We start from the raw sequence: 24,406 nt of genomic DNA on the forward strand, positions 1-24,406 counted from the left end.
ACAAGTAGGGTTGTTGTTTTTTTTATGTATGAAGGAAAAAAAAAACATTTGCAAGGTGCACGGGTGGAGGAATAAAACTGTCAGCGTAATACTTTACTGGATGGTTTAGTATATGCTTAGAGATAGTTAAATATAGCAATGACAATATCCCTTGAATGACAGTGGGCAGAATGTCAAGAAATGCAATGACAAAATGTCTTAAATGACAGCAAGGAGAGAATGTCAGCATGCCTTAAATGACAATAACATCCCTCATATGACAGTGACAGTTTGCCTCATATGACAGTGCCAGTATGCCTTATAAAACAGTGACAGTATGCCCTTATAATGCTCCGCATGAAACGACGATGACGTCTAAGTCCACCACTGTGAGCTCAAGAAAGGCCTGGTACACCAAACGACGACGTGAGTACAACCAGCCTTCCTTTCAACTGGTTTTTGAGTCCATTGCTGTGGGTGCTGGGGCGCGTGGTGTCAAGGTCGGATAGGTGGGTGGTTGGTTCAAGGTCTGTCACAGGTTGAGAGGTCAAGGTTGGTCACGTAATGTCAAGTTTGTGTCACTGCAGCTGTTGGTCATATGATCGGGCAATCTCGAGTGTGACAACATAAGGCCATAAGACAATGACCATGGTGTTCAAGATTGTTCAGTGAGCAAGACAAGCTATACTACTGACCCTCAACTCGCCACACTACTGATCCACCAACCTTGCCACACTACTGACCCACCAACCCTTGCCACACTACCAACCCCCCAAAACTCTCCACACTACTGACCCCCAAACTCTCCACACTACTAACCCACCTTGATGACGTAAGAGAGACAGCTATGTTCGTGTGGACAACACCTGTGTCTGACCAAACCCTCCAGGTACTTGACCCATCCTGTGACCTGACCTTGAACTTCCCTCACCAGACCCTCCACCAGAGGGAGCCGCCGGAGTATCGTCCGACCCACGAGCTTAGCCTTGCTGCCATTCGAGGGGTGCTCGCGCTGCTGTGACGTCACGTTGTTTGGCCACCGTGGCGTTCTTGGTGTGGTCAAAGGAGTCGGTCAGTGACCTAGGGGTCAGTGACCTTTTGGGGTTCTCGTCACCACCTACGAAGAAGCTGCGAGGAAACAAAAAGGGCGTGGTCTATATTCACAGGGGTGGGATGACAGAACCAATAATGGCAGGGGGGTGGGGGAGGTGACGCCGTGTTACCTAGATGACAGGTAAGCGTTAAATTTTCACAAAAACATTATGACCGCTGAACGTATCAACATCTATGCCAACATCAATACATCATTATCTCAGCTAATAACAATCAACTCCACCAAAGCTCCACCCACAATAACTACCAACACCAGCTACCAACACCACCCACCAGAACTACCAACACCAGCTACCAAAGCCATCAACACCACCACCAGAACTACCAACACCAGCTACCAAAGCCATCAACACCACCCACCAAAGCTACCAACACCACCCACCAGAACTACAAACAAATACTCACCGAAACAGGGATTCAGTCGATGATGACAGCCCGTTCTGAGTTCTGGAATAGAAAAAATATCAGCTACATTTTTTTTTACACAACAGTATTTTATAGTGATGCTTATAGATAGATGGACAAGAGAGGGAGTGAGATAGAGGAGAGTGTGTGTGAGAGAGAGGTGTGTGTGTGTGTGTGTAAAAGAGAGAGAGAGAGAGAGATAACTACGCTTAAAATAAAAGAGGTTTTAAAGTTGCTGTATTTTCAATCATTTTCATTGCTTAAATCTCGATTCGAGTCCAAAATAAATAGAGAACGTGGTTTAGAAACAATTTAAAAAGTAAGATTCGGGAGTAAAGGAGCGGAAATAGAAGACTAAAAACAAAGACCGAAGACAGACAGCAACTGAATTCAACAGGAAACAAAGTGAATCTAGGTTCAAGTTTTGTTGTGAAATCTTAGTTTGACGTATGGCAACGCTTTAGTCACCGGCTCTTTCCATTAAATTCTCTCCATTGAAGTATTCTATCATTGCTGTAACAGCCTCACGTTTTATTCACACAGATTTTTCTCTCCAGTGTTGCCTTTGAAGCTATCGGGTAATTGTATATTGAACTATTGAGCCGCCGCTCCACCCCCCCCCCCAATCTCCCCCAAAGCATCCCAATCACACTTTCAAAAAGAATTGCAGGATTGCATCCTTTTCTTTAAAAAGCGTTCCCTCCCTTTGCCCAATCACAAATCTTCAATGGACTCTGGACCAACAAGGGGACGTAATTGTCACAATTTTCTGTTTTCAAATGTAAATGTTAGATTTTCCCCATATCAAAGAAAATTTTCATTTTTTATAAGAAAAAAAAATCCCCCCCCCCCCCATCTCCAACAGAATCGTGTGGAAAGAAGCAATAGCCGGAAGATTAAATGTATCATTAAATGGCTGGAGAACTTGAGTCTTCAAACAGTTCACTTATTTAACGTTGACACACGCTTAATGGCTGGGACAAGACTGACTAGAACCTAATAAGAAGAAATCAAAGCAACATAGACAAAGACAACTCGCTGGGCCGTGTCTATTTGTGGTCAAAGTAAAACAAAAACTGGAGAAAACTTGTCCATTAACTTAAGAACAGCGACGACGGAACGATTATAACATTCATCAACCTTGAAGGAGATTGGGACAACAAAAAATGTACAAATGCTTCAACATCGAATTTATTTACGGTTTATTTTTTTTTTTACTATCGCTTTTGTGTTTTGTTTATTTTCTATTTTATAATTACCGTTTCGAACCTGTCGGTCCATCAAGCAGATGAAGCAGAGTTCCCCTACTTTAGCGAAAGTATGACCAGCACCATGCCCAGCCGTCTTTACTTACACCTCAGCCATCAACTAGTGTATCGGACCTCTTGGTTACAGTTGAGCTGACCGGTTCAAAGTTCGAGGTCCGTATTTCACAAGCTTTGTTAAGGCGTGTTTGACGGGTTCCAGAAAGTGGCACTGATTCATGCCGTTCCATAGATCACCTGACGGGGCGGCTATCACGTGGGTTCAACATCCGGGTGTGTGGACGTCAAGATTTATGGTGCCGTGTTACGTGTCCCAGGCCGCTCAGCTAGGTCGTGACGGTTACAGTGGTTCATAACCGCACCCCAGTGGAGTACGGGGGGTTCACACCGGCACCCCAGGGGAGTATGGGGTGGTTCACACCGGCACCCCAGGGGAGTATGGGGTGGTTCACACCGGCACCCCAGGGGAGTATGGGGTGGTTCACACCGGCACCCCAGGGGAGTATGGGGTGGTTCACATCGGCACCCCAGTGGAGTACGGGGGGTTCACACCGGCACCCCAGGGGAGTATGGGGTGGTTCACACCGGCACCCCAGGGGAGTATGGGGTGGTTCACACCGGCACCCCAGGGGAGTATGGGGTGGTTCACACCGGCACCCCAGGGGAGTATGGGGTGGTTCACATCGGCACCCCAGTGGAGTACGGGGGGTTCACACCGGCACCCCAGGGGAGTATGGGGTGGTTCACACCGGCACCCCAGGGGAGTATGGGGTGGTTCACACCGGCACCCCAGGGGAGTATGGGGTGGTTCACATCGGCACCCCAGGGGAGTATGGGGTGGTTCACATCGGCACCCCAGGGGAGTATGGGGTGGTTCACGTTTGCACCCCCAGGGGAGTATGGGGTGGTTCACGTTTGCACCCCCAGGGGAGAATAAGGTACTTTTGCCCGTAGACTGACGGCGCACACTATCGAGCCCATACAAGTTAGAGGTTAATCAAGTAAAAAATTTAAACTTTTAAAACTTCAAATCTCCAAGTATCCGTATTTAGTGCGGAGATATGTCAAAGATTTAGAGAAAACAGACACAAATAGAATGGCATCATTTCAAACCTAGCGAGATGCTGAAGAAATCTTTAACCCAAATGACGTCATTTAAACTTGAGCCCATTTCTGTCTGCGGTTATTATTCTAGCGCGTGCGCGCGCCCCACGAGCCGGGCTAAAAATAGCACAGCCTGAGGTGTGGGGTTGTTTACATTTCGAAATAGATTTGTTGGGTAAACAAAGTACTGGCACCTTGAGAAATTGGGGGAGTTGGGGGGGGGGGGGGCATGATCGAACGGTTGGGGTGGGGCCGGACACCAACAGATAGATGGTTTCTGAGCTATCGTTAATATCTTGAGGACTACACAGGAAGAATACAGCATATTCCACATACGTACATGCTTGTTTGTAGCATGTAAGCTCAATAGGTGATCTTTATTAAAGGATCAGCAATGTTTACTTGGTCTAACTACTTACAGCAGTCAGTTTTGTAGCTTTAAATGACAGAGTCGTTTATAGTTCATACAGTCACGTAGTTTATCAACAGGGCTAGCTGAGTATCTAGTAGTGGTGACATCAGCCACAGTAGTGGTGACATTAGCCACAGTAGTGGTGACATTAGCCACTGTAGTGGTGACATTAGCCACTGTAGTGGTGACATTAGCCACTGTAGTGGTGACATTAGCCACTGTAGTGGTGACATTAGCCACTGTAGTTGTGACATCAGCCACTGTAGTGGTGACATTAGCCACAGTAGGGGTGACACAGCAGCCACAGTAGGGGTGACATTAGTCGATGCTGTGGTAACCTCAGCCAATCTAGTATAGATATCAGAGTAGTGATCAAATAAATAAAGAAACGATGCGACATGGATGTATGGAGGCTGTCATGTCACAGTGATACTGATGGTGGTGATACGGTGACATGATGGTGGTGATACGGCGTCATGTTAGTGGTGATACGGTGACAAGTTGGTGGTGATACGGTGACATGTTGGTGGTGATACGGTGACATGTTGGTGGTGATACGGTGACATGTTGGTGGTGATACGGTGACATGTTGGTGGTGATACGGTGACATGATGGTGGTGATACGGTGACATGTTGGTGGTGATACGGTGACATGTTGGTGGTGATACGGTGACATGATGGTGGTGATACGGTGACATGTTGGTGGTGATACGGTGACATGTTGGTGGTGATGCCGTGACATGTTGGTGGTGATACGGTGACATGGTGGTGGTGATACGATGACATGTTGGTGGTGATACGGTGACATGTTGGTGGTGATACGGTGACATGTTGGTGGTGATACGATGACATGTTGGTGGTGATACGGTGACATGATGGTGGTGATACGGTGACATGTTGGTGGTGATACGGCGTCATGTTGGTGGTGATACGGTGACATGTTGGTGGTGATACGGTGACATGTTGGTGGTGATACGGTGACATGTTGGCGGTGATACGATGATATGTTGGTGGTGATACGGTGACATGTTGGTGGTGAGACGGTGACATGTTGGTGGTGATACGGTGACATGTTGGTGGTGAGACGGTGACATGTTGGTGGTGATACGGTGACATGATGGTGGTGATACGGTGACATGATGGTGGTGATACGGTGACATGTTGGTGGTGATACGGTGACATGTTGGTGGTGATACGGTGACATGATGGTGGTGATACGGTGACATGATGGTGGTGATACGGTGACATGTTGGTGGTGATACGGTGACAAGATGGTGGTGATACGGCGAGGTGACTTATGTGATAGTGCCATTCAAGCCATGATGACACAACCTACTACCGATGTTACAGCCACATATCAAAGCTTCTACTGCTACTCCTAATGTTATAACATTGGTCATCCACCAGTCCAGCCGCTAGATAGCGACCAGACCCTAAGAGGATGAGACCGACAGGACCTGACACTTGCAAGAGCCGGGGCTGTTGTTGTAGGGAATTACCAGCAAGATTGGAGGGAGGTCTCAGAGATCAAACGCCGGCCATCAAACAGAACCCCCCGCCTCCCCCCGCCCAACCCATCAGCCCAACACGGGCCACCCCGCTTTGATGATGGAATTAGAATTTAAATTTCCATCAGCGAGGCCGGTGGAGTTGTTAAGGAATTTCAGGAAGGAGAAGAAAAAAAGTGTTGTCCTTTGATTTAAGGATTGTGGAGAATGGACCTGGTGTCACGGTAAAAACCTCAGATTTAATTCTAGCTTTACAGCTTAGGTGGGTAGGGTCGTCAATATCTTGGCTTCAAAAGGATTTGACTAGTTATTTACTGCGATGTGGAATACAAATTGACAAAACAATATGGATATGAACAATATGAATAAATAAAGCAATACTTCTTAAATTGTGTATGTATTCCTATTTTAATTATGGGATGTGATGAATATATAACATTAAATTGTGCAGTATCTGGCGATAGGGACCAGCGCGAATATTATACATGAAGTGGTTTGATAAAGTACCTAACACACCAGTACGGGAAAAGACGGGATCCACAGTGGAGCGAGAATTTCGGAAAACAAAGCTGGAGATGGGTAGGCCATAGGTTGAGGAAACCAGTAACAAGTATTACCAGACATAGCATAATATCGTGAAATTTACAAGGATCGGGTAAAAGATGGAAACCCAAACAACAGCTGGCGTAGACAAATTGAAAAAGACTGAAGATTATTTGAAAAAGTTGGAAGGAAAAATAATTCCAAGGACAGAAAAGCATGGAAGGATGATGTAAATTCTAAACTGGGCGTTAAAACAAAGCCTTCGACAACATGATAAAAAAATAACAGACTTTGAGTCGTGTGATCAATTACATCATGTCATGAGTACATTCAGACATTCTTCTACTTCATTTATGTTAGTTATCCATACCACAGTAATGTGGTCCCTGTCAAAATTACGTGTTTCCTTAACCAAAAGTCATTACCAAAATCATGTAACACAATAATTGCATGTGGTCTTTACCAAGGCAATCCAAAGTAGTCCATACAGCAATAATTGAAAGGTACTACATACTTTCAAAAAACAAATCTAAAACAGCTAAAATCGCAAATTCTTACATTGTATCACCCCACATAAAGAGTGTCTATTTATGTTGTATCGTAAGGATAGTAGCTGAAATAAAACAGCTCCATAGGTACCACACTAACAGTCATGTGACCTGAACAGAAAAGCTGATGGTTAGTCAGCAGCGGATGGGATGTATAGAAAAAAACCTTTGTCAACACCTCTACACCAACATAGAACTTGTCACTGTGACACATCTGATAGACAAGAAACGAGTAAGCTATGAAGTTTTGGTAGATTCTCCCGTTTTACTAAACTAGCACAGACTCCCAGTTCTACTGGCCGCCATATTGGAGTAACTCCCCGCAGATTCCCAGTTCTACTGGCCGCCATATTGGAGTAACTCCCCACAGACTCCCAGTTCTACTGGCCGCCATATTGGAGTAACTCCCCGCAGATTCCCAGTTCTACTGGCCGCCATATTGGAGTAACTCCCCACAGACTCCCAGTTCTGCTGGCCGCCATATTGGAGTAACTCCCCACAAACTCCCAGTTCTACTGGCCGCCATATTGGAGTAACTCCCCGCAGATTCCCAGTTCTACTGGCCGCCATATTGGAGTAACTCCCCACAGACTCCCAGTTCTGCTGGCCGCCATATTGGAGTAACTCCCCACAAACTCCCAGTTCTACTAGCCGCCATATTGGACTAGCTCAGTGGCCGCCATATTGGAGTAACTCCCCACAAACTCCCAGTTCTACTAGCCGCCATATTGGAGTAACTCCCCACAGACTCCCAGTTCTGCTGGCCGCCATATTGGAGTAACTCCCCACAGACTCCCAGTTCTACTGGCCGCCATATTGGAGTCACTCACCACAGACTCCCAGTTCTACTGGCCGCCATATTGGAGTAACTCCCCACAGACTCCCAGTTCTACTGGCCGCCATATTGGAGTAACTCCCCACAGACTCCCAGTTCTACTAGCCGCCATATTGGAGTAACTCCCCGCAGATTCCCAGTTCTGCTGGCCGCCATATTGGAGTAACTCCCCACAAACTCCCAGCTCTGCCGATGCCAGCCTGTGCCGGTACCCAGCAGCAGAGGCCCCCTCTGTAAACGTCCCTGGCAACACGGGCCCCATCTGATGACATCTGGCCACCCCTAGACGCACCAGACGGAATAAACTCAATTAGAAATCCAATTAAAGTCGCAGGCCTCCAGTTTCCCGCGCCTTGAAAGATGGGATCCAGTGTGGTGGCGCGTGTGGCAGGACACGTCTGATAGACTTCTGCCAAAAGTTTGTTGATGCTGCTGATACTGGCACTGGAGGGGCGGGGGCGGCACAAGGGGGGGGGGGGCGCTGGTTTGTGGCACCCCCTTTCACATCCTAACATTTCACTTTTTTGTTTTGATCCGCTGCATGTTTGAAACAATTCAAATTAACGTCATGTTCTGCTTGCTTAAGTTCCCGAATCTTCGAGCATTCAACAAGTTTTTTGTAAGTAACACATCAATATTAACTTGTGTCACGGGTTTTATTATTTAACAGCCCAAAAAACGTGGTGAATCGAAGTTCAAAAAATGTAAACAACAGGGAACATGATATGAAATACACACATTTTAAATAAAACAAATATAAAAACCTATGTAAAAATAAAAATGCACTGAAAATAAGAAAATAAAACAAACCAGCGTTGGTCGTTAAAATATGTAAGAGACCTACTGAGAAGTGGGTCAAAATTAAGTTACAGGATTTGTCATACCACATACACAAACAAACAAGCACAAAAAAAAAACCGACATAAATTAAATTAGAGCTTATAATAAAAATACGTATAAAAGATAGAAATAGACTTAGATATATTAAAAGATGCCGAATGTATCCCTAATTAGTTAAAAATACTCTGAAATATCTAAGTTCAATCAGCGACATTAAAGTTTTCTAAAAAACAAATATTTACATATTTCTTTCAATTTATGATATTATTGAAAACAAACAATTAGATCTCATTTCCAAATACGCCGTTAGAAAACCATTTGGCAGTCCGGCTAACATAACATTGTCAACGCTGGGTTCTGACCCGAATCAGCAAGAGACCGACTGCATCAAACCGCGACAAACACAGACCAGCTGTAATTGAAAGATCGGACGATAAGTGTTGGGTTCGGACATCTACTCAATTCAACAGTGCACTCGACCGTTAGGGAGTAGGGGGGACGAGGGGACGGGACCACAAAGAAAACGTGCGTCCATTTCACGAGATGAGGGTGTTTTCTGCAAAAAGTAATAAACTTAACGATAGGGTACGGGCGGATTCAAGGGGAAAATATTTTCATTAAGGAGAAGGTTCTAGAAAATGACAGGCCGCTTTGATGCGTTATGCTAATACTCGTCCTCTGATCTTCCAGTGGTGGAAGAGACAACATTATCTCCGGGTTTCTTAATTGGTTCATTTGTAATGACGTCACGGGGGTATGGTCTTTAATCAGGGATGAGGGGACTTGAACCGAACCAGGCGTGGTATTGTTAAGTGGCTGGATGCTTGACCAAGTCATTAGAGATATATTTGAATAGACGAGCCGGGGGAGGGGCGTCCATAATTTGTGTGCTGCTCGGATAAGATAGCTCGTTAGCAAGGCTGGACTCTTCCTACGGGGAGAGGAGGGGGGGGGGGAGAACTGAATGCATGTGATAGCCTTATGTGGTCACTTTGCTCAGACAGAACCACACATGTAATATGTCAAGCATATGCGACTTTATTAAATATGTATTCCCTCAAGCCATATATTTTTGTGATGTATAAAAAATAATCTTTGAAGCTCTGTAGGGACGAAAAAAATTGGGGCAGGATTTCTTAGAAATTAATCAAGAAAATAAACAGCCATAGGAGATGTAGGGAGGGTATCAAACAGGATCAGGGACGATAATTCAAACTTCAGAGGCAACAGATGGAAGGGTTATCTGCCCAACGACGAGCGATGGAATCAAAGGGTAATCGAAGTTGATCAAAGTATTGGGGGAGGGGGGGGGGGTAGAAGAAATTCACGTGTCTATTGATTAAACATGTACACACACACACGTACACACACACGTACACATCCTACACACACACAGACACGACATGGTGCCGCATTCGCTTAACCTTCCTTAGAGAGCAGCAATTTGTTGATGGATGTCTGGACGGCCAACAATCAGATTGGTGTCTGGACGGCCAAAAATTAAACGGGTCTCTGGACGGCCAACAGTGAGATGGATATCTGGACGGCCAGCAGTGAGATGGATATCTGGAGGGCCAACAGTGAGATGGATATCTGGACGGCCAGCAGTGAGATGGATATCTGGACGGCCAACAGTGAAATGGATATCTGGACGGCCAACAGTGAGATGGATATCTGGACGGCCAGCAGTGAGATGGATATCTGGACGGCCAACAGTGAGATGGATATCTGGACGGCCAACAGTGAGATGGATATCTGGACGGCCGACAATAAGACTTAAGGTACTCACAAGCATCATCTCTACCAAAATCCAACTCCAGTTTTTCTATCTTCCGGCCAGCACGAAATTCCGGTTAGCGGAACCGGTTCGATATATTTCCCCATTCCCCCACCCCAGCGGTTGCCAATCGGTCCCCATGAGGCCGGGATCAAAGACTAGCTCGAGTTTTGTACGGGTCAAATTAAAACTTTAATCCCTCTCAATCCCTTTGTAAACATCTCTCTATTATTTTTTCTCTCAGTCTTCCTACACTTTCTGATTGTCTCCCTCCGTACCTTTCTGTCCCTACATCACACACTAGCCCAGCCATTACATAGTGAATAAATCATAACAGATTTCAATGCATTTTACTCAGGGTTAATATTTTCAATTTAATTTCAAGTGAAGTATTCATACGTACAATTTTCTAAATTTATATGTTAGTCATACCTTGTAAAGGTTTCAACACAAAATGAAAACTAAAAAAAAAAAAAAAGACCAACTAAAATATGCCAACAGGTATTTGATGGTGAATGATGTTACAGGTATTCGATGGTGAATGATGTTACAGGTATTTGATGGTGAATGATGTTACAGGTATTTGATGGTGAATGATGTTACAGGTATTTGATGGTGAATGATGTTACAGGTATTTGATGGTGAATGATGTTACAGGTATTTGATGGTGAATGATGTTACAGGTATTTGATGGTGAATGATGTTACAGGTATTTGATGGTGAATGATGTTACAGGTATTTGATGGTGAATAAAGTAAAGTTTCCTTTCAAACATGACGGTCTATGGGGCAAGTGAAGTAGAGTTCACTTGTTTCTGTGACCTCGGCATATGAAGAGATAGTGTGGTCAGCACTATGCTTGATGGTGAATGTATGGAAGATATTTGATGGTGAATGTGAAAGGTATTTGAAAAATAAATCCAATGGCGCCCACCACACAAGATGTGAGATAACTCACGAAACACAAGTCTGGCATTGGAGATTGAAATAAAATGTCAAATTTCCAATTGAAAAAAAAAATAACACGCATGAGCGAACACGGACAGAAACGGTTGGCTGATCACAGAGCAGGAGTCAGCTGACGCGATCAGCTGGGAATTTGGCTCGTGGTCAAACTCTAGAACATGAGCATCTCTACAGGATTCTGTTCCCTGACATTCAAATAATGGGTTACGATAAAGCTGATTTTGACGCAGATATCCGACGATATTAATTTTGTTTACGGTACAACAAACTGGACAGGGAACGAGTTTTAGACAATTTGTTTTTAAACATAGCCAATTATACAGCTCGGATTTATATTTTAAAAAGAGGTGTTATGTGTCATAATATATCTTACACAAAATAAATATCTAAAGACAGAATCAAGCCCAATGTCCATATAGCCATATGTTCATAATCCTAAAGCTCACTTCCCAATTACCATAAAGCCCAATGCTGATTAGTAAATTATTTAGAAGCCCGTTGTTTATAAGCTCACTGTCTATATGCCCAATGCATATGACTAATGTCTGTAGGCCTAATTTCTCCAAGTCTTCCTATACGCCTAATGTGTCAAGAAGCCCCACAAGTCTAGTGTCGATGTCGGTTTGCCCAATGAAGCCTTACATTTGTTCCAGTCCTGTGTCTACGGGCTAGCCACGCCAGTACTAGACCACAGCTCACTAGATGTCCAATCAAGTAGAAAACTTTCTATAACAAATCGTGTCAAATCAATTCTGCCAACCTTTCATGTAAACCACCTCTAATTCAATAATTTCTTTACCAAAGCTAAACAATTCAGTTCTGTATCAGGATAATAACCCTTCCTCCCCCCTCCCCCGGCCTATCCATCATGTCAAACATCAGACATAGACCTATACCCTCATATATGCCTAAAAAACATCACCAAGGCTACAATATATTCCCGTCAATGAATGTAAAAGTTTGGCTACGCGTTCAGTACTACAAAAGCACAAGATTGCTATCCAAAAAAAAAAAAAAAAATGATGTAAAAAGTACAAATAAACCATGCACATAAAAATGTCACCATTATCCAAAACTTTAAAACTTGTAGTGTATATAAAAATGAGTGATTGGCGTTGTAACCTACTCAACAATCAAAAAGGAATCATCAAACTTGTTTGAACTAGAACGTCTCAGACGTATTTCTATTCAATCACCGGAAACGGAAATAGTTAAAATAAGCTCAAGTTGGTAGGAAGATAGCTAGATTACACCAGTGCATTACCCCCACGCTAACCATTGTGTGATCAAACACCATCGCTAGAGGTGACAAAAGGTGGTGCCGACACTAAATAGGGGCTAACTGGCTACAGCTACATTATAAGGCTATACAGCTATACCATATTTTGCACAGCTACTTATAGCGCTATACTATAAACCATGTGTTTCATAGCTGCTGTCTACCGCTATATCACGTGTTTCACAGCTGCAGAATAGAGATATACCATGCGTTCCCCAGCTGCAGTAGAGAGCTGTACCATGTGTTTCCAGCTGTAGTAGAGAGCTGTGCCATGTGTTCCCCAGCTGCAGTAGAGAGCTGTACCATGTGTTTCACAGCTGCAGTAGAGAGCTGTACCATGTGTTCCCCAGCTGCAGTAGAGAGCTGTACCATGTGTTTCACAGCTGCAGTAGAGAGCTGTACCATGTGTTCCCCAGCTGCAGTAGAGAGCTGTACCATGTGTTTCACAGCTGCAGTAGAGAGCTGTACCATGTGTTCCCCAGCTGCAGTAGAGAGCTGTACCATATGTTTCCCAGCTGTAGTAGAGAGCTGTACCATGTGTTTCACAGCTGCAGTAGAGAGCTGTACCATGTGTTTCACAGCTGCAGTAGAGAGCTGTACCATGTGTTTCACAGCTGTAGTAGAGAGCTGTACCATGTGTTTCACATCTGCAGTCTCCCAGAACCAGGGTCTAGCTGGACACCACGACAGTATAGATATAAAATGTGTTTTATCGCGCGGGTAACTACCCTAGAAAAGACATCAACGCCCATGCCATCAAACCCTCAACTGTCACCTTGGCTGATATCACTGTTACACTGGCCGTTATCTAGAGCCAGTTTTATATCACATGGAAGTACATGGGCCTTTCCTCCAGGAACAGGCCCTGTGGCATAGCGTGGGACCTGGCTTGGTCAATGAGTGGAACAGGGTGGTTGAGTAGTCGAGCACATCAGTACTATCCCCCTTACCAAAGTGTACGACTTTAGTCAATAGGACATCGCTAAGCAACGATCTAATCAAAGAGAGTGTAGGTGAAGTAGAGTGTATTTGAAAATTGACGCGGCTCGCATGCACAACATGCAGTTTTGTGACAACAAATAAATATACGTATCGTTTTCAAATGCGACATTTACGTGTATTCAACCTCTCTCTCCCCCCCCCCCCCTCTATTACAGTAGCCATCACGTTTACACAAAACGCCGGTCCATAAATATTTTTTTTTTACTGCTATGCAAATGTGAAGACATGAAAGTTTTCAATGACCCAAGACACGGCGACAAAACCGTTGGTGGAACAAAAGACAAACGGAGTTAAATCGAAGGTCGGACCTGACAAAACTTTTATGTTCTCTCACGACGCCGTGGTAAAAAGCTGCGGGTCGGAGATAAGGGGTTTAGGGTCAGCTAAAGACCCGGTCCTACCCGGGCTAGACTGGGCTAGACAAATACTTGAGCCGGGCTTAAAACACTGGACGCCATAGCCACTGTCATAATGTCTTATCATCCCACACTCGAGCTTGTGGGCGAGGGCGGGGTGAAATAAAGGGGTGACATTGGGAAGAGACAAGGGGCAACGGAGGCCGAAATGTAGCGTGTGGGGGAGGGTATGTGGGTGTGTGATATGGGAGGGGGATCACAAGTTAAAGAAAAAACAAGACATAATGAAAACAATTAGGCCTACCTATGTATGTGACTACTGCCGGTAAATACACGGTGGTAGGACAACATAAAACTACCGATTGAATGAGCGATTGCATGTACCCTGTGCGTAGTGTGTGCATGAGAGAATGATTCTAGTTCTTCAAATATTCTTCCTATTTTATAGGTATGTGACTTCCCAGATCAGACATGAATACACAATTTACAATTATCTACATTAACATACTCAATGAAAACGAAAGTATTTTATTAATTAAAAAATTATTCCCTTTTGTCGGATCTATGTGGGCAGGTGATATTGAAGAATCTTCAGATCGTATTCAACCACCAAAATATGACAATCATAGCAGCCCTATGTAAACATTCTTACAAGCTTTTAAACTTTTAATAATCAACAACAGAGGCAAACTGATCAAAATAAAATACAAATAAAACTGTTAAGGGTCATCTTGATAAATCGATCATTGCCCCATGAACACCTCATCTGATCACATCTATGCGATACAATCCTAGTTCTTTCCTTACAATATCCCACTATCCTAAAGTATTCGCTACAACAATCACATCCACATCACAAGAAAAACAACAGTGAGAATGGTTTACATACAAGAAAGCTTTTATTACCAAAGTACAAAAAATATAATTCCTACTGGCGCAATACGGTTCTTTATATATTTAGTCTTCAAAGCGTCAAAATTAATCGGGTTAAAAGGTTTGTTTGATTTTGCTTCTTCCCCCCCCCCCCCCCCCTAATTAACCCAATAAAAACTGTTTTGCCAGAGGTAATTAAATGAATTAAAAGATGAAATGGACTTTTAAATTTAATTCCAGAACACAAGTAGCCTGGTCAATTTTTTATATATAAAAAAAAAAAAAAAAAAACAACGACTCGGGATTTCCCGATGTCTTTGGTGCTCCATTAAGACAAGTGACAGACGCGTGATTAAGGCTCAGCACACTTAACGACACGGGGATGTGGAGGGTCGTCTAGCATTAGGTTCTGTCACGTTAGAGTACAGCATTTAAATAGGTGCCCGGGGTCAAGTGTACTCGAGGGGTCAAACAAAGGGGAGACAATGATAAGATGGGTGGCTTCAGATGACGGTAAGGGTCTGTCTATTTCACCAGGCAGATCTGTCTTCATTATGTGATGATATGCTGGCCAGCACAAGTCAATGGTGTCTAGACAAGACGACATCTCCATATTCAGACATAGCTGCAAGTCAATGATATTTAGACAAGTGCTGCATGTCAATGATATTCAGACAAGAGCCGGCAAGTCAATGATATTCAGACAAGAGCCGGCAAGTCAATGATATTCAGACATAGCCGGCAAGTCAATGATATTCAGACATAGCCGGCAAGTCAATGATATTCAGACATAGACGGCAAGTCAATGATATCCAGACAAGAGCCGGCAAGAATGATATTCAGACAAGAACCGGCAAGTCAATGATATTCAGACAAGAGCCGGCAAGTCAATGATATTCAGACAAGAGCCGGCAAGTCAATGATATTTTTTAAGAGCCGGCAAGTCAATGATATTCAGACAAGAGCCGGCAAGTCAATTATGTTCAGACATAGCCGGCAAGTCAATGATATGCAGACAAGAGCCGGCAAGTCAATGATATCCAGACAAGAGCCGGCAAGTCAATGATATCCAGACAAGAGCCGGCAAGTCAATGATATGCAGACAAGAGCCGGCAAGTCAATGATATCCAGACAAGAGCCGGCAAGTCAATGATATTCAAACAAGAGCCGGCAAGTCAATGATATTTTTTAAGAGCCGGCAAGTCCATGATATCCAGACAAGAGCCGGCAAGTCAATTATGTTCAGACATAGCCGGCAAGTCAATGATATGCAGACAAGAGCCGGCAAGTCAATGATATGCAGACAAGAGCCGGCAAGTCAATGATATTCAGACAAGAGCCGGCAAGTCAATGATGTTTTTAAGAACCGGCAAGTCAATGCTATTTAGACAAGTGCCGGCAAGTCAATGCTATTTAAACAAGTGCCGGCAAGTCAATGATATTCAGACAAGCGTATTTCTTGAATAGCTCGTCAGTTCGAATTGAAGCTGAAGTAGCCTCTACCCGGCACTAGTATACAGTACAACTGACATTTCTAAAGTACCCAGTAAGGATTGATACATGTTTTACTTGGAGCATTGCAAGGCTATTTTAAATTGAGTATTTCTGGTAAGACAAACTTTAAAAAAAACAAAAAACAAAGGAATTTAAAAACAACACAATCTGTGTACACACGTAACAAAGCTTCTATTGTGTACATCAAGTAGCCATCTTTACCCATACCAATTAATTGGACGCCATTTTCCTCCCTCCCTTCCTCCTACCAGCGACGCCTCAAAACGAGGCGGGAGTATAAAAATAGCCGGCGTCTGGCCCAGAGACGAGTGAGAAAATTGCGATCTTGTCTCGGCGTAAAGTTTGCGTTCCTGTGTTTGTGCAAGGCAAGACATTGTGTACCCCTGGCGTAAACAACGGGAGGCAACTCACGCCCCAAAGGCAGATCACTCCAAAAGATGACCCCGGCAGATTTCAGCCCCCGCGCACCCCCCTTTTTCTACACCGTACGCGAATGTGGACCGGTGGCGCCACCACGGGTGCTGTTTGAATATTCCCACAGCAGACGATATGGGGGTGTACACAAGTCTCGGGACTGCTCATCTATCTGACACTAGAATGTCAATACAGAGCCCAGTTATTTACAATAAGCCGTGATTAACCAGTGCCAAATTGGACCAGACGTGCGCTGGCTCGTTGGCCCCCGGCCAGAGAGGAACCGCGACAATTTATATAGGTAATAACGGAGGGACGGGCGACGGTTTACAAAGCTAAACATTTGCACATGGCCATAGATTTTAATAAGAAAGTGGTATTGTTTTAAATATGGGATGGTATTGTTTAATATGGGGGGGGGGGGGGGTATTATTTTGGTAGCATTTTGCGGTATTGTTTTAACTGGTGGTGTTATTGTTTTAACTAGTGGTGGTGGTGTTCTTACTTGAGTTGGTATTTTTTTTACTTTTTAACTTGTGGTATTGTTTAATTTTTTTTACCATGTGGCGGTGTTGTTTTAACTTGTGATGGTGCTGTTCTTACTTAATGTGGTATTGTTTTAACTTGTGGTGGTGTTGTTCTAACTTTGGGATGTATAAAATTTTCCCAAACGTTGGCCAAGCTAACATACCTTGCCTAGAAGGGCTGAATGTTAAGGTTTACTTTGATCGTTGCATTACACCTTCGATAGTGACAAAGGGTATACAGAAATTTCATGGGGAAAAAACACACTAGTATCAAAAACTAGAACATTATCTTTTTCCCCCCATAGACCATAAACCCAAAAAAGAACGCTTGAAAATGCTCAGACCAATACTAAACACATCTCAATACAGTACAGTACAGTTCTGTACGATAGGATACGATACGATACAATATAATATAAATACAAAACAATATTATACAATACAACATAGATCTAATTCAATACAACCACATGCCATACACAATATTCCTGATCAAAGTATGTGCTGTTGTATGTGTGTCATTTCGGATGACACATCGATTCATAGTTGCCTGCTTTAAAAAATGAAATTCATCATAATGTGTCAGGTATCAGTTTTCATAGAATTTCAAATTGTGCTACGCAATAAAAAAAATTGTGACTGGAATCAAATCGACGCTAAATAGGATCTAATAGTAGCTTTAAAGATCTAAAAGAATCGTAACGAGGCTTTAAAGATCTAACAGAATCAAATCGAGGCTTACAAGACCGAACAAAGAAACCGAGAAGTCTGACTGTGTTGGTCGTCACCTTTCTACACGAACCAACACCAAAGACGCCCCCCCCCCCCCCCCAAACACCAGAGCACCCCTAGCCTCTAATCCCCCCAACGTTGGGTCTGTCGGCAGGCTGTCACGTCACGTCACTGACAACCTCACCCAGACCCGAGGAAATCAAACTCGGGGGGTAACGAGAAATTGATGGGGGACACTTGAACACCTACATGGGTTTTATCCCGGGTCTCTTCACACCATCCCATTGGTAGTCACGTGACAGGCCCTACACTCAGTTGGGGATAGTTGGGTGGGGGAGGGGGTTAATACTTAAAATTAAAATGAACACAAAAATTACATTAGCAGAACTGTTGGATAGAGATTTTGATATTTTTTTTAATTTTAAAGTAGAAGTCAGTGGTGTTCTAAAAAAATTTTTAGAAGTCAAAGCCTAAATACACTTTTGAAGCATTAGCAAAATAGTATTTTTTGTTTTGTTACAGTACTCTGTTACAAATAAATATGTAATATACCAAAAATACTGGATAGATATTTAAACTTTTCTTTTAAAAAAAAAGAAAAGAAGAGATCACCGCTGCTCTAAAAAAATTCTAAAGTCAAGGACAAAGTACACTTTGAAGCAAATAATAAAATCGTATATTTTTCGTTACAATAATCTGTTATAAATACATATGTAATATACCACAAAAGACGTGAATAGAAGTTTAAAAAGCCTTTGATCTAGCGTGAATGTTAAGCTTTACGCTGGCAAAGAACACAGTTGAATAACATCAAACCACTCAAAAGTAGAATGACGATAGCGTTGCGCTGGTTCTTGCTTCACAAACAACAGTACCATCTAACTTAACTTCTTCACCTTAATGCCAATCGCCGACTGCTAATCTTAAAAGAAGAAAAGTGAAAATCTGCGCGATAGGGAGAGAGAAAAAAAAATTGACAAATTAGAAGTACCAGAATCAGGATGACAATGAGTGATAAGGATAGAGCGTCACGGCTGAGATGAAGGGGCACAACTACAATGGAATCAGTTGATCTGTGAGAGTAGATGAGATCTAGTTACCGCCCTTTGAAAGCGACCCGTGGTAGGCACCGCCGTGTGTTATGGATGACCGTGAAGTGGTGCGTCTAACAGAAGCGGTTTGATAACGTTACCACACTCAATCAATGACGCCATGAAACCATCGGTCTACGAGGCCACGCCCACCGTTCAGAGCTTCTTTAAATAGTATTAAATTCTTTTCACGTTGTATGGTCAACGTGTATACAGCCAAAAAATCCTTGTAGTTGTGGACTAATGATGTACACATGAAGATATTACCTAACATATAAACATAATTAGCTAGCATATATAATCTCGTATGATGACTGCTAACATAGTAAGTTTAAGTAATCTCAAATGAAGTTTTGATTTTAAAAGTACCCTGAACTAAAATTCCGTCGAGCAGATGAAGTAGAGTAAAGCAGTTTCTTCGACCTCTAGATTGCGTGGTCACCTCCAAAGCTCATCCTTCTGTAACTATGAAGTCCTGGACATGGCTTAACCAGGGACAGTTAGCTACAAGCACGTTGATCATTTAACTCGAGATTTTGTAAGCGAAAGCTTAACGTCAACTTGAAACAAGCGCATGACAAAGTAACATAAGTACAAAAACTACATACACGAAACCCAGAAGTAAACTGTTCACGATACATCAATAAAGTACAGTAGGTTTTATCGTAACCTGCCAAAAAATCCAATTTGTCACATGAGCCGTTAATCGCGTGATATTAATTTACTTGCTAGCCCTAATCCAAACCCAAACACTAAGCCATCGGTGCCACAATACTGGCATCCTCTATAGTCATCTGCCTCTCAACAACTCTTTATACACGCACTTAAACATCGACATTTTTAAAAATCCCCTCCCCCAAATTCAACAACCCCACACCGCCTCAAAAAATAAAACCAAGGACCCAAAAACTTTCAAATTACTCCAACTGAAACGAGTAAAAAAAAAACCCAACAAAAAAACTATTCAATATTGACTGACAAGCAAGGCGCAGGAAATTATGTTCCAAACTGAAGCGGGTTAATCCACTAGGCTTTTAGGGAAAAGTCGCCCCCCCCCCCCTCCCCCAATCACCCAGAAGAAAAAAAATCACCCCTACAACAACACATCCGCATATGCGCACTAAACACTTTTCCTTCGTTAAGAAAAAAAATTATTTACCTGAATAAATAAAAGGAAAAGTTTAAAAAACATGGAAGCTTATTTTAAGCTAGTTATGTTTTGGGCTAGAGGAAAACCTAGACGATGGGTCTTGACAACAAACAGGGGAAGGTGAGGATCCGTATACCACAGGCAAGTATCTCCCAAAGCCGGCCTGAGGAGTTGCTTTGATATATCCTAATTCTGGGCACACGGTGCTGTTCTTCCATTTCAACACGATTTAACAAAAGCTTTTCTGGCACCTGAGAGGGGAGAGACGGGAGGGGAGGAGGGAGGGAGATGAGAGACAAGGCAGCTCAAATGTAAATACGCTTTTAAAGACGAGGCGATCATCGGCTTAAACAATGCTAGCGTTACCCAGAGCATCCGCGGCAGGTCGACACCACCGCAGAGGTATATGGTCTATCAGAGGCTTGTAAACCTACAGCTGAGGTGTATGGTCTATCAGAGGCTGGTGAATCTACAGCTGAGGGAATTAAATGGTCTATCAGAGGCTGGTGAATCTAAAGCTGAGGTGTATGGTCTATCAGAGGCTTGTAAATCTACAGCTGAGGTAAATGGTCTATCAGAGCCCTCTACAGCTGGGGTATATGGTCTATCAGAGGCTTGTAAATCTATAGCTGAGGTATATGGTCTATTAGAACCTTGTAAATCTACAGGTATATGGTCTATCAGACTCTTGCAAATCTACAGGTATATGGTTTATCAGAGCCTTGTAAATCTATAGCTGAGGTATATGATCTATTAGAGCCTTGTAAATCTACAGGTATATGGTCTATTAGAGCCTTGTAAATCTACAGGTATATGGTCTATTAGAGCCTTGTAAATCTACAGGTATATGGTTTATCAGAGCCTTGTAAATCTATAGCTGAGGTATATGGTCTATCAGAGGCTTGTAAATCTACAGGTATATGATCTATTGGAAGCTTGTAAATCTACAGGTATATGGTTTATTAGAGCCTTGTAAATCTACAGGTATATAGTCTATCAGACTCTTGCAAATCTACAGGTATATGGTTTATCATAGCCTTGTAAATCTATAGCTGAGGTATATGGTCTATTAGAGCCTTGTAAATCTACAGGTATATGGTCTATTAGAGCCTTGTAAATCTACAGGTATATGGTTTATCAGAGCCTTGTAAATCTATAGCTGAGGTATATGGTCTATTAGAGCCTTGTAAATCTACAGTGACAAATTGTGTAGGGTAAAGCTTACAATCAACTTGCGTCTACTTAACAGAAACTAAATCCTTCCCTTTAAAATGTTTACCATAAGCCCCCGTGTTAGCAACCAAGACACTTCTATAAACAACGCAAGCTTCCAAATATTTTTTTACCCCTTAGAAACTCAACCTGTCACGTTGAAACGTGTACCACTGTATAGCCCGACAGAAAACAAAACATATCAGTTTGAATTATATTTCAAATATCTTTCTTTAGAAACCAAACTATACTCATCAAAGGTGCATTCCATTTTAGAATAGGCAAACCAAACATTTCAATAGATGTGTATACCCTAAACAGGGTTAGAATATATACCCAACCAACCCTTCAGAAAGCACATATTTAGGGATAGATTATATGCCCCAACCAACGCTTCAGAAAGCACATATTTAAGGATAGATTATATACCCCAACCAACCCTTCAGAAAGCACATATTAGGGATAGAATACATACCCCAATCAACCCTTTCAGAAAGCACATATTTAAGGATAGATTATATACCCCAACCAACCCTTCAGAAAGCACATATTTAAGGATAGATTATATACCCCAATCAACCCTTTCAGAAAGCACATATTAGGGATAAAATACATACCCAACCAACGCTTCAGAAAGCACATATTTAAGGATAGATTATATACCCCAATCAACCCTTTCAGAAAGCACATATTAGGGATAAAATACATACCCAACCAACGCTTCAGAAAGCACATATTTAAGGATAGATTATATACCCCAACCAACCCTTCAGAAAGCACATATTAGGGATAAAATACATACCCCAATCAACCCTTTCAGAAAGCACATATTAGGGATAAAATACATACCCCAATCAACCCTTTCAGAAAGCACATATTTAAGGATAGATTATATACCCCAACCAACCCTTCAGAAAGCACATATTAGGGATAGAATACATACCCCAATCAACCCTTTCAGAAAGCATATATTCAGGGTTAAAATATACACCTCAACCTCTCCGTCCCTATTGCTTATACTAAACCTCAAATCGTAAACCCTAGCCAACCTTCTAGGAAAGTAGGAAGCCAAACCTGTCTCTCTACCGAATCCCCCTAGAGAAGCCAAACCCGTCTCTCTCGACCCTGAAGTTGCCCGTGTTTAGACAGGCCCCTGTAATCTGCCGACCCCCTCTGACACGAAGCTAATTTTCCCAAACCCCTGCACCCCGCGTCTCCGCGCTGCTTTTTGTTTGGACAGCCAATACTGGAAAAACACTCATTTGCTCCGACAAATTACCACCAAAAGTCCTGTTTTCATAACCAACAGCAAACAAACACTTTGCTACTATCAATAAAGGAAAAACCGTCCCGCCACCACCCACCCCCATAACACCTTTAAATATAAAAATATTCCATTCGATCGATTATAGAGAAAAAAACGAAATCTTAACTTTAAGCTCTAGAAATCTACTAGATATACAAGCACAACTCCTTTCACCTGTTATAACCCCAACTCTCATACCCCCCCTTCCCATTTCATTACAATAACAACACTACGATTACCAGGTGCTACTCCCCCCCCCCTCCTCCCACCCCCACCCCTAATCTCTCCAATTCCAACAGACATACGCGCTTCCCGCCAGCCCAATCTCCGCCGGTTTGAGAATATGAAATATAAATAAACACTCAGGGCCCGTCAGTGGGGGGAAAACAGGAGGGAATTCATTGCCGTTAGCCGGGTCTGACAGGCCCACACAATCATCCCTCAGGTGCTGGGTGACAGGCGCACACCGGACGTCATAATGGCCGTGACACTTAGGTGGGGGGGGGGGGGATCATCTGGCCGGATGTGCGACATTTTGGTGCCCGCCTACAATTACTAACACATGGTGGACTTGTTTATCTTTTTACTTTACCATGGCTAAAACTTGGCCACCTAAATGATAACTAGACCTATCCAAAACTTGGCCACCTAAATGTTACTAGTTCACTATCTAAAACTTGACCAACTAAATGATAACTAGACCTTTCCAAAACTTGACCAACTAAATATTAACTAGACCTTTCCAAAACTTGACCAACTCTAAATGATAACTAGACCTTTCCAAAACTTGACCAACTAAATGATAACTAGACCTATCCAAAACTTGACCAACTAAATGATAACTGGACCTATTTAAAACTTGGCCACCTAAATGATAACTAGACCTATCCAAAACTTGGCCACCTAAATGTTACTAGTTCACTATCTAAAACTTGACCAACTAAATGATAACTAGACCGTTCCAAAACTTGACCAACTAAATATTAACTAGACCTTTCCAAAACTTGACCAACTCTAAATGATAACTAGACCTTTCCAAAACTTGACCAACTAAATGATAACTAGACCTATCCAAAACTTGACCAACTAAATGATAACTGGACCTATTTAAAACTTGGCCACCTAAATGATAACTAGACCTATCCAAAACTTGGCCACCTAAATGTTACTAGTTCACTATCTAAAACTTGACCAACTAAATGATAACTAGACCTTTCCAAAACTTGACCAACTAAATGGTAACTAGACCTATTCAAAACATGGCCACCTAAATGATAACTAGACCTATCCAAAGCTTGGCCACCTAAACGATAACTAGACCTATCCAAAACTTGGCCACCTAAACGATAACTAGACCTATCCAAAACGTGGCCATCTAAATGATAACTAGACCTATCCAAAACTTAGCCAACTAAATGATAACTAGACCTATCCAAAACTTGGCCACCTAAATGATAACTAGACCTATCCAAAACTTGGCCATCTAAATAATAACTAGACCTATCCAAAACTTGGCCAACTAAATGATAACTAGACCTATCCAAAACTTGGCCACCTAAATGTTACTACTTCACTATCTAAAACTTGGCCACCTAAATGTTACTACTTCACTATCTAAAACTTGGCCACCTAAATGTTACTACTTCACTATCTAA

The 24,406-nt window shown here is 42.7% G+C and overlaps 1 protein-coding gene across 3 annotated transcripts in view; it reads right to left on the reverse strand.

Moving 5' to 3' along the window:
- Nucleotides 1–802: 802 nt before the first annotated feature.
- LOC131928691 (transmembrane protein 135) overlaps nt 803–24,406 on the reverse strand; it is a gene marked incomplete at its 3' end in the record, with an annotated part of 89,297 nt that continues 65,693 nt past the window's right edge. For all 3 annotated transcript variants that reach the window (XM_059284777.1, XM_059284779.1, XM_059284776.1), the window contains 2 exon segments: nt 803–1,107; nt 1,498–1,539. In XM_059284777.1, the coding sequence (XP_059140760.1) occupies nt 960–1,107; nt 1,498–1,539 (190 nt within the window).

The sequence above is a fragment of the Physella acuta genome, unplaced genomic scaffold (assembly GCF_028476545.2).
Source record: "Physella acuta isolate Inbredline_101_S28 unplaced genomic scaffold, ASM2847654v3 ptg001533l, whole genome shotgun sequence".
In the NCBI taxonomy this organism is placed as follows: domain Eukaryota; kingdom Metazoa; phylum Mollusca; class Gastropoda; family Physidae; genus Physella; species Physella acuta.